At 49.9% G+C, this 11,869-nt stretch overlaps 1 protein-coding gene across 1 annotated transcript in view; it reads left to right on the forward strand.

Annotated features, from left to right (window-relative positions):
• Positions 1 to 6,853, forward strand: part of SLC4A9 (solute carrier family 4 member 9) — a 52,778-nt gene extending 45,925 nt beyond the window's left edge. Inside the window, exons 20-23 of the mRNA XM_043520727.1 lie at positions 20 to 193; positions 1,328 to 1,483; positions 4,566 to 4,654; positions 6,203 to 6,853. Coding sequence (XP_043376662.1) covers positions 20 to 193; positions 1,328 to 1,483; positions 4,566 to 4,619 — 384 coding nt within the window. The 3' untranslated portion in view covers positions 4,620 to 4,654; positions 6,203 to 6,853. The remainder of the gene's footprint in view (positions 1 to 19; positions 194 to 1,327; positions 1,484 to 4,565; positions 4,655 to 6,202) is intronic.
• The last annotated feature ends 5,016 nt before the right edge of the window (positions 6,854 to 11,869 follow it).

Below are 11,869 nucleotides of genomic sequence, written 5' to 3' on the forward strand. Positions count from 1 at the left end.
CGCCCTTGTTCCATTTCAGTTCATGGACAGAATCCAGCTCCTTCTGATGCCCGCCAAACACCAGCCTGACTTCATGTACCTTCGCCACGTGCCCCTGCGCCGAGTGCACCTCTTCACCCTCATTCAGATGCTCTGCCTGGCTGCACTGTGGATCCTCAAGTCAACCGTAGCTGCCATTATTTTCCCAGTGATGGTAGGATGTCCTCTTATCCGGGCAGCAACAAGCCCACTGTGCCCTGCTAGACTGGGTGGCTTTCTCCCTATGTAGAAGGGGAGCACTTGTTGATCTGCATCTCCCCCCCAGTCCCACTTTGGTATGGCCCAGAAATAGCCAAGTCCCAGGCCTCGGACAGCCCTAGATCCTGACTCCTGGGCTTCCTCCCTCTCCCCTCCTTTGAAGTGCTCACAATTCCCATTAGACAAGGCCTTCCAGGCTTGCTCGAGAGAATGGGCTGCCAAAGGGATCAGCTCCTACTCTCTACCCAACGGTGTGAGAGACCTACAATGTGCTTTGGCTTCCCAGACACACAGCCTGATGCCCTATGTTTAGAACTGCCCTTGATGAACATCTGGAAACTCCAGCTGCTGCAGGAGCTTAGATGCCTCCCTATTGATTGGAGTGGGCTGTCCCTGTGCTCTGCAATGGTTCCTGTGCAGTCCAGGATCACAGTGCTAACTGTCAATGGTGTGCCAGCTCTGGGACCGAGGCCCTGCTGGCTGTATGTTCGCACATGGCAGCTGAGGTTTGCTGGGGTGTCTCTGCTGTCTGAAGAGTGGGTTGGAGCCTTCAATGATCTGGGAAGGTGGTAACCAGGCCTGGTTTGGAAAGCTTCAGACCTGAAAGGTGGAATCTCCATTGCTGGAAGCATTGAGGGCCTTCTCCTGCTCCTACTGAAGGCAGTGGAAGTGTTGTCACTGACTTCACTGATTGCAAGAATGGGATGGGCTCTCAAATGGGGGCCTGGACTGAACTGACATAAGACTCAACCCTACACTGGCAGGGGATGTGATCCACTTCAGTAATAATACTTTGCACATATATAGCAGCTTGCATCCAAGGACCTCAAAAAATCCTCCACTTAAAGACTAATTTAGCCTTGCACCCCTCCAATGTATTATCCCCATATTACAGATGGGGAAACTTAGGCACAGAGCAGCACTGGGTCTTGCCCTAGGGCTCACAGCAAGTAAATGGTAAAGTCAGAATAGAACTCAGGAGTCCTGACTCCCACTCCCATGCTGTGACCACTGAATTACACTCCCTGGGGGTCACTAATTGTGGCTGTCCTTTGCACGATACTTACTTGAGCCTTTGGTTTGGCCCCAGCTCCTGGCGCTGGTGGGGATCCGGAAGGCGATGGAGTGCATCTTCTCCCGGCAGGACCTCAGCTGGCTGGATGACATCATGCCAGAAGATGACAGGAAGGAGGAAGAAGAAAAGCTGCAGAGGAGCCAGGAGAAGGAGGAGAGTGACAGCGAGGATGTAAGTGGGGCAAGAAAGAGCTGTTTGCCCCAAATGTCGTTACAGAGATACACAGACACACAGGGCAGGGAGGCGTTCCCCTCGCTGCGGGCGAGAGCGGGGACTGGCCTCTCTCACCTTCTGGAGAAGTGCCATCGTGGGCACGCTGCCCCTTCTGCCTTAGCCCAGGCAGAGAGAGCTGATTGCCTGTCATGGGGGGCTCCATCAGGCCCAGCGAGACAGGCTGAGTGAACAGATTTGCTGAGGAGGCAACGACAGTGTGGGGGGAAGAGAGGGAGGAGATGCTCCTTCCCCACTTGGGCTCCTTGGAGAGCAGTGAGCCTAATGTGTGGCTAAGGAGGGCTCCAGCACAGAGTGTCTGAAGGGCGCGAGGGACTTTGGATGGAGACTGTAGCTCCCCCATGAGTGCCCACGAGGCTGCCTCGGTCCCATTCCAGCCTTGGGGTCCCACAGATCACTTCTGTTAGGAACAGCGGATGCTGGCAGCTCTTTAGAGCTTCATTTTCTATTGGAAAGGCAGGCTGAGTACGGCAGGGCTTTGCTTTGGCTTGGCTGGGCTGGACAGATACAAATACTGCCACGAGGATCCCATTCACAGCCAGCAATACTGGGGGACTTCGGGAAGGACTTCTCTGGATCTGCTCCCTTTCCCTGGCTCCCATGCCCTTCCTGGGGCTGGAGTTACCATAGGAACAAGCAGCCAGGCCTTTCGCATCGCAGGGGATATGACAGACGGTAGCAAAGTGGCCAGCACAGACCTGCTACGAATGCCTGATGAAGCAGTAAATTATTTAGTGTGCTAGCACCAGATATGGGCAAGGCACCAGGCACCAGTACTCTCCTCATAGCTCTGAAAGGCTTTGGACGCAATCCCACAGGACATTCGCACAAGCAAACCAGGGAAATGTGATCTAGATGGAATTACTAGTAAGTGAGTGCAAAACTGGTTGAAAGACCGTAGTCAAAGAGTAGTTATCAATGGTTCACTGTCAAACTGGGAGGGTGTATCTAGTGGGGTCTCACAGGGCTTAGTCCTGGGTCCACTACTAGTCAATATTTTCATTAATGACTTGCATAATGGAGTGGAGAGTATGCTTATACTGGTGGATGACACCAAACTGGTAGGGGTTGCATGCACTTTGGGGGACAGGATTAGAATTCAAAACCACCTGGACAAATTGGAGAACTGGTCTGAAATCAACAAGATGAAATTCAATAAAGATAACTGCAAAGTACTTCGCTTAGGAAGGAAAATAAAATGCACAACCACAAAATGGGGAATAACTGGCTAAGTGGTAGTACTGCTAAAAAGAATCTGGGGGTTACAGTGGATCACAAACTCAATATGAGTCAACAAAATGATGAGGTTGTGAAAAAGGCTAAAATCACATCAGGAGTGTCATGTGTAAGGCACGGGAGGTAACTACCCTGGTCTACTCGGCACTGGTGAGGCGTCAGCTGGAGTACTGTGTCCGGTTCTGGGCACCACACTTCAGGAGAGATGTGGACAAACTGGAGAGAGTCCAGAGGAGAGCAACAAAGATGAGACAAGGTTTAGAAAACCTGACTTGTAAGGAAAGGTTAAAAAAGCTGGACATGTTTCATCTTGAGAAAAGAAGACTGAAGGGGGACCTGATAACTGTCTTCACACATTTTAAGGGTTTTTCTAAAGAAGACGTTGATCAATGATTCTCCATGTCCACTGAAGGTAGGAAAAGAAGCAAAGGGCTTAATCTGCAGCAAGGGAAATTCAGGTTAGATGTTAGGAAAAACTTTCCAACTCTTATGATGATTAAGCTCCGGAACAGGCTTCCAAGGAAGGTCGTGGCGTTCCCATCATTGGAAGCTTTTAAAAACAGGCTGGACAAACATCTGTCAAGGCTGGTCTAGGTTTATTTGGTGCTGCTGCAGCTCAGGGGCTGAACTTGATGACCTCTCAAGGTCCCTCCCAGCCCTACATTTCTGTGATTCTGTCCTAAGATCCTGAGGTGATCCTAGCCACTCAAGGGGTGGTGGAGGAGGCTGCCATCAGTATCCATCAGCTGAGGAGCTCCAAGTGCTTTACTTCATGAAACCTACAAGCAGCCCTGTGACTTAGGTCAAAGTCCCATATCACAGAGAGGGGAAATGAGGCACAAAGATGATAAGTCCAACATTTTCAAAAGCAGCCTCTCCTCTTGGGAACCTCAATTTCTGGGCATCTATCTTGAGATGCCAGGGCCACCTCCTCAGAGGTGCTGAGCACACACAACTGTAGCTGCTGTCAGTGGGAGCCACAGAGTGCACCACTTCTGAGAAGATCAGGCCCTAGGTGGCAGAAGGTGGGCACCCAAGACCAGAGGCCACTTTTGAGGCTAAGTGATCTCCCAAAGCCGAGGGCTGGACAGGTAGCGGATTTTTCCACTTGCCAGCGATTCCCAAAATCATCATCAGGGAGAAAACTAGTTTCAGGTCAAACCAAAACAATTATTTTTACCTTTCAGAAAGAAATTGTTTTGGGTTGAATCACATATTTCATTTAGATTTTGAGCATTTTTTATGTTTAATTTTTTTAATAATAAAGTTAAAGGAAATCTTGAAATAGAAAGTCGTTTCCACTTGAAAAATCAAAACCGTTTGATTTTTTCTGATGTTTTTTGTTTGTTCAGGTTTTTTTAACCAAAACAATTTGGTGAAATCAACATGGATTCACAAAATGGGGCAGGATCCCCACATCTGCATTGTTCACTGAAAAAAAAACATTGGTCAAAGTATTTCTCCCAGCTGTGGTGGATAGTTTAGATAGGACTAGAACCCAAAATGCTCTGATCCCTGCTCTGGCCACATGTGCCAGGCTCTAGAGTGAGTTAGTCATACTTATGCCATAGGGAGGAGTCACTGCCAAAGCCACAGTAAATACTATTGTAGCCTGTCTGAGCGAGGCTAAGCGGCAGGTTGCAATAGAGAAGCTCACTTAGACAGACAGCATGACTCTAACTGAGTGGAGAATGCAGCTCTCTGCCATTGGAAGTGTTTGAATGATGCTCCACAGTCAGTGGACAAGCCAGTAACACCTGCCTTGGCCTCTGCTTCTTTCCTCCAGTCTGAATTCACATACCAGGAAAAAGGACCAGAAATCAACATCTCTGTGAATTAGAGGGATCCATCCTTGCAGATGGGACAAGTTGAAAGGTGAGGGACAGTAACTCATCTGGGCAGTGGTGAGCCAGCTGTGCTGTGTGTAGTCATAAGGAGCATGACCACCTGCAGCCTCCTGGGGATGTGCAGGCACTTAGCACCTCAGAACATCAGGCCCCAGGAAGACTGCAGGAGCAGGATGGGTCACTCCTGACAGAGAGGCCCTTTCCTGCCCTAGCTCACAACTTCCTCCACATACCGTACAGCGCTGGGGCTGGTCCTGCTGCCACATGGAACACTTCACATCCTCACCACACACAAGAGGATCTGTCCTCTGGGTTCTCCCTTAGACACCTAGGGCCTGCTTATCCCACCCAGCACTGTACAACCAGGGCGTGCCACAGCTGAGCTGGGGTGTGCCTTCTGCCAGCTTCACCTGGGGCATTTGGCAGCACAAGAGGTGAGTGCCCCTAGGCAGTGCAGTGAGCCAAGTGTATCCAGATCACTTGCTAGCATGGCAGGTGACTGTACCCCGAGTGTTGTGTTCCATTTGGTGGCTGCAACGGCATCCCAGTGGGTGTGTTTCATGCTGTGTATGTGGTATGTTCAGCAGCAGGAAGCACGCAGCCCTGCTGACATGCTCGGTGCATGTTGCAACACACTGGATGCATTGCATGGTGGATGCGGACACACCTAGTTCATTTGGCAGCATCCTGGCATTTGCACTCCTCTGTGCAACTGCAACATGGCAAGGCTGTTCTTCCAGACAGGCCCAGACTATGCAGCACATGGCAGCGGAGCTCCCGCAGGTGCGCCTCCACCATTAGGCAGCCGGGCAGGTGCGCTAGCGCAGGTGAACTGGGTCGATCAGAAGCAAACAAGGAATTCATAGCTACAGTACCAAAGGTTAAGTGTCTTTGAACACTCCCCTGATCACAGCAGCTGCCGCAGGGTCACACAGGCAGGGCAAGGCAGGGCATGTTCCAGAGCTCTGGAAGGAGGCCCACGCTGCACTGGGATTTCTAAAAGTGTCAGAGGAGGGGCAGCTTGTTCTGGAAGGCCAGGCCAAAGGAGCAGAGCACACAGAGCTTTCCCTAAAGTCAGCTGCATGGGAGGGCAGAGTTGGTGAAGCTTTTTGAAGGGCTTGCCAACGTTTTCAAAGGACTCTCCCATGTAACAGCTGCTGGCCTTCAGTGAAGGAAGGCGGGCTGTGTGACTCCCAGGTAGATCCTGGCCAGGCTTCCCTCACCCGGCTGCAGGGGGGTGCTGGGGAGTGTCCTAAGTGAGGCAGGAGGTGGGATCAGCAATTTGTGGGAACTCTGCAGGGGATGGGGACGAGGGTTCTTGTCTCCAAGTCTCTGTCCATTGTGCTGGGGGTTCTGTTTTGTAAGTGGAACAGAGCAGCAGAACTAGACAGCTGACAGTTCTTGGTTCATCTAACAAATACCAAGGATTGTAATGCAAACAGCAGAGCAACACAATCTGCTCTAGTGCCAGCTGGGGCTTTGCATGGTGACTGGATCAAGGGCATCGATGTCCCTTGCAAATGAACAATAGTCTCATGGGATTTTTTTCCCCATACATAACTTCTGTGTTGGGCAGGGAGTGTTTCCTGATGGTCTCATGCACGTGGAAAGCAGACGACTTGCATTTCTGGGAAGAAGTTGGTCTCCAGAGCTCCATCGACATCCCAGGAACTGAGCATGGCTGGTGCATGGATGGTTTAAAGGGAAGATGCAATGCAGGGAACAAGTGTTTTTAAGCCTAAAATTCTGACAAAATGGACAAGGTAATCTCTCTCCCTCGCACATAACCAGCTGTGCTGGGTAGGATGACATTACCAAATACCTTTGCTGCATAGTCCCTGACTGAATACCATGAGTTGTTTGCAGTGTTGTTATAGCCATGTTGGTCCCAGGATATTAGAGACAAGGTGGGTAAGGTAATAGCTTTTATTGGACCAACTTCCTTTGGTGAAAGAGACAACAGAAGACCTGAAGAAGAGCTCTGTGTAAGCTCACAAGCTTGTCTCTTTCCCCATCCACCTTGTCTTTCTGGACACTGTCAGCTAACTCCTGTCTACCACTGAGTAGCTTAACAAAACCAACAATGTATGTAACTATTGTTCTATTTATTAAAGTGCTACAATTCCTCTATTAACTGGATCCCCTGCTTGTGAGCTCTCTAGAATCATGCAATTAAAATGAAACCAGAGACTTTCTGAAACTGATTCATTTCCTTACTTGTTGGATTCCACATAGTTGGGAGTGCAGGGTGTGGGAGGGGGATGCAGTGTGCAGGAAGGAGCTCAGGGCAAGGGGTTGGGGCGCAGGAGGGGTGTGGGGTGTACGAGGGGGCTCAGGGCAGGGGGTTGGGGTGCAGGAGGGGGTGCGGAGTGCGGGAGTGGGCTCAGGGCAGGGGCTTGGGGTGCAGGAGGGGTGCAGGAGGGGGCTCAGGGCAGGGAGTTGGGTGCAGGAGGGGTGTGGGAGGGGACTTAGGGCAGGGGGTTGGGGTGCAGGAGGGGTGTGGGAGGGGGCTCAGGGTAGGGGTTGGGGTGCAGGAGGGGTACAGAGTGCAGGAGGGGGCTCAGAGCAGGGGTTTGGGGTGCAGGTGGGGTTTGGGGTGCGGGCTCCGGCCCAGCGCTGTTTGCCTGGAGTGGCTCAGGGGTGGCAGCAGCACACAGCGGGGTTAAGGCAGGCTCCCGCCTGCCCTGGCCCCACGTCACGCCTCTCCCCATGCCGTTCCCCATTCCCGGCCAATGGGAGCTGCGCAGGGCGGGGCCTGCAGGCGAGGGCAGCACGCGGAGATAGTATAGAGATGGTACAGAGAAAGTAAATAAGGAAGTGTTATGTACTCCTTCTCATATTACAAGAACAAGGGGCCACCAAATGAAATTAATAGGTAGCAAGTTTAAAACAAACACAAGGAAGTATTTTTTCATGCAACGCACTGTCAACCTCTGGAACTCCTTGCCAGAGGGTGTTGTGAAAGCCAGTACTATAATGGGATTCAAAAGGGAGCTAGATAGATTCATGGAAGATAGGTCCATCAATGGCTATTAGCCAGGATGGGCAGGAATGGTGCCCCTATCCTCTGTTTGCCAGAAGCTGGGATTGGGTGACAGGGCATGGATCACTTGATGATAACCTGTCTGTTCATTCCCTTTGGGGCACATGCTGTTGGCCACTGTCAGAGGAAGGATACTGGGCTTGAGGGACCTTTGGTCTGACCCAGTATGGCTGTTCTTATGTATGTCTGAGAGTGTAAAAAGGGCTTTAGCTCTAGCCAGCCAAAGCAGGTTATCCCCATCCCAGGTTTTAAAAACGCTGTGAGGAAGAGCTAGTTTATGAACACTGGGCCTTTCCCCACGCCAAAATGGCGTAGATTCCCTGGTGCATGCCCTGTCACCAGAACCATGCTCGGCGCCTCCCAAGAAGGGGACGGTACATCAGTCTTTTATTCTTCCTCTATGATCTCCTCACCTGGAGGATCCATACCAGGCTGCAGCACAAGTTAGATGCTGCACTGACTCATTCTGGCACATAAAGGTCCCCTGGGAGTGCCACATAAACTGAAATTGCTTCCTTCTCCCCCCGACACGCCCCAGCCTAGCCCAAAAGATCCTCTACACCTGTGGGGTCAGGAATGGCTAATGCCATCTGAGTCCTATGCCATCTGAGTTTTCCCTATCCTAGGCTGCCTTAAGGCAGCTTTAAGTCTCTTTTGCACCGTAGGAGCAGTGCAGACAGGACCACAGGGAGGCATTGGGCGGGCCCCAAAAGCAGGAGTTGATCAGGCTCCCAGTTGGGTTCATGCTGTCTTTGTAGTTCGCTTTGCATTGATCATTTCTTTCTCATGGTATTAGCACTGTGCTCGCCCCATGCCACAGATGTGTTTCCGGTCAGATGGGAAAGCACTTAAATCTTCATCCCATGATTACTGATGCCAGTGGCAAAACTGCCATTGACCTCAGTGGTGCAGTACGAGGCCTAGGGCTACCATGCGTCTGGTTCTTCTCTCACTTTCCTCGGTTTCTTGTTGGTGGGACCCCAGTGGATCTGCTCCTGATTTATGCGGTGTAACTGACAGCAGACTTTGGCCCCATGGTTATAAGCATTTTAAAATACAAAATAAATACACTGTCTGCATCCCTCTGGTAGTCAGAGACCTCAGGTCGAGTGCTCTCAGGGCCCCCTGGCCCAGCTTCTGTAGGCAGACATGGCTTTTGTGTGTTATCCCTTTGTTTGCTAGGTAGGTAGATTACAAAAAGATATCTGTGAGATGCTAATAATACATAGCAAAAAATAAAGCTGCTCTCCTGCCTCTGGGGAAGTGCAGTCATGTTATGCTGCAGGATTGCCATTGTCCCTGGTACTGCTCTCTGTAGGCAGTCCTGGGTATACTGTCCAGCGTGTTTGCCTTGGAGCTGATGTGTCGTTTTGCCCCTCACGCTGCATGTGTAGTTGTGACTCTCCGGCCCTGGGTTTACATTTTCCTGGTTTCAGAAGCACATTCAAGTCAGGCAATAGTACAGCAGGGTGGTAATATGTGGGTGTTTGGGGAGATAGCGATCATACCAGCCAGTATGGGGAAGTGTGCCTCCCCCCTACCCATGCCCCACTCATGAGGTGAGCTGCACTACTCACTGTGCAGGTAGCCAGTGGCTGCCACGTCCTCTGCATCGCAGAGCATCTTTGCAGACACGAGGAGCAATACAGCGTCACCATTCATTCCTGGCCAGGGCTTGCTCCTCTCCTAGTGGCCAGGAGATGAGAAATCATGCAGGGCACCCCACAGGGGGAGTTTGCTGGTCTTCAGATGACACCCAATAGTGGAACTATTCTAGTTGCTAGCTGGGTGGTCAGTGGGGGACTTGTGCCAGTCATCAGCCAGGCAGCCTGGGTGAGGAATTGCACTGGTTACAAGCCAGTCAGCTAGCAGGGGTGGGCATGCACTGGAGGATATGTAATATGAATGGCATCTATGGAATGTTCCTGTGGCAAGATTCCCACACCTGGGAGGGGAGAATAAAACTAAAATCCCAACAGAGTCTGAAGGGACCATTTTACCTCTGCTTCCTTGTTGAGTTTGGCTCAGTGAATTCTCACCAGCTCCCTCTACAGAAATCACATCTGCATGGCTGAACTGTTCTTTATCTGGCTCGGATTCCTGACACATGAAATGTGCAGGATCAAGGCTATTTTTATACAGAGAAAATTGTTAATAATTAGTTTGTAATAATGACAGAAGGAGGAAAGTTACAAGTTAATAGAAATTTGAACAAAAACAACCTGACAAGTATTTGAGCCCAGGAGCTGTGATGCTTCATCCACCAGCCTGAGACTGAAAATCGCAGGGATCAAAACTGCTGAGGTACTTTTCAAATAACTAGTGAACAGAGTCAGGCCAAATTCCAACTCTGATAAATAACATTCCACCTGCCTAACCCCCCACCCCCACCAGCCATCCCCCATAGTAGTTTCAGTTGGATATAATATTCTTCACTTCCCAACCTAAATTGTTATGTGGTGTTGCTCTGTGCTGTGAAACAGCTGATGAATCCCACCACAGAAGTAGCTGCATTTCAGTCATGGGCGAAGTGACTCCTCTGTACCATTTGTACCACAAGCCGCATATGACACCACAAATCCTTACTCAAGTGACTAATCTTACTCATGTAATCAGTGCCTTTGACATGAATGAAATGCTCCTGTGAGTAAGGACAGTTTGTATGGGGAAGGGCTTGCAAGATTGGGCCTTGAGTTTGCCTTTTAAAGGATATTCTGGGATAACATAGAGAAACATCTAATGTTATAGCATTATATGGCCTTTAATTGGCCTCTGTGATGATTTAGGAGCCACCAAAATCTTCTGCCATTTACCAGTATTACAATAGAAACAGGGAGAAACTTAAATCAGTACAACAATGAATAGAGGGGATAGAGACCTGAAACCGTGTATCATTCTCTACTTCCTGCCGAGATAGAAAGGCATCCACATACTCGCTGTCGGTTTGCTTCAGCAGAAACGTTAGACGTCTGCAGCTGTCCACACACAAACTTGCACAGATATGCTACACGGATAAGCTGATTTTCAACCATTTCAAGTTTGCACTGATTAGTTCAAGTTTGTGGGGGACAAAGTCTAAACTATAAATGTCCCCCTAAATAGGACCCTTATTCAAGTGAACTTTTGTAGGCGATGATTGTTACAACCTGCCTGGAACCTGGATGAAGGAGCCCAGGTTATCGGAGGGAAATGTTTGGAGGAGGCAGCAGGAAGTCAGCCTGTGAGCACATGACTTGAATGCTAGTTGCAGTTGCAGCACCTCTGTAAAGTGTTTCTTAATATAGAGATGGTTTAGTATGAGAAACACTTGAGTCCTCTCCTGTCATTACACAGCACGTGGTACATGCAACAATGCTAGAGGCACTGGGTGTGTACAAAAGAACACTGTGCATTTAAACAGCACTTTCTGTCCAAGGCTCACAGAGCATGCCACAAACAAAACACCACTGTAAAGGAACATTGTCCTCATTCTCGGAGGTTAAGTAACCTTCCCAAGGCCATACAGTGAGTCTGTGGCACAGCTTAGCTCAGACAGACCTAGCCTGTGTCCCAGTTCTATGCTTTAACCATATCATCAGTTTCCCTGCAGCAGAGGCGGTGCTACCCCATTGGGGGCCGTAAGCCCCACACAACACATACTATAAAAGTGAATGGGGGCCCCCTTGAGCTGCTCAGGGCCCTAAACAATTGCTTAGTCTGATTATGCCTAGTGCTGGCACTGCCTTGCAGACAGGTGTACAGAGTAAGGTTCCAGTGCTAGGTAGTGCTGGGACACTCCTATGGATTCTCCACCCACTCAGGCCTTGTATCAATAATAAGGCAGCAGCTCATTTACTAACTTGGCTCATGTCTCTGTTGTAAGTCTTAGTTAAACCAACCTCTGTGTCACTGGGATAGCATGCAGTAGCTGTGTGCCATTAGCCTCCTCTACTTCCTAGGACTAGCAAGCCCCTCTTAAAAATGTTTCACTAGCACAGATTCACCAGCCTCAGTGTCATTATGAGAAATTCACTAACAAAATCCAGCCCTAAAGGTCCCAAGCACCAGACCCCTCAAAGTGCCCCAACACCTGGTAATTACCCCCACATCCACCCATTTCTTCACTCTAGTCAGCCTTTCTCCAGGATTGGCTGCCTCACACCTCTGAAGTTCAGTGGGTTTTTTCTCTTTCTTCCAGCTGAAAGCAAGGGCCCTAGGAAG

The sequence above is a fragment of the Chelonia mydas genome, chromosome 8 (genome assembly GCF_015237465.2).
Source record: "Chelonia mydas isolate rCheMyd1 chromosome 8, rCheMyd1.pri.v2, whole genome shotgun sequence".
Classification (NCBI taxonomy): Eukaryota; Metazoa; Chordata; order Testudines; family Cheloniidae; genus Chelonia; species Chelonia mydas.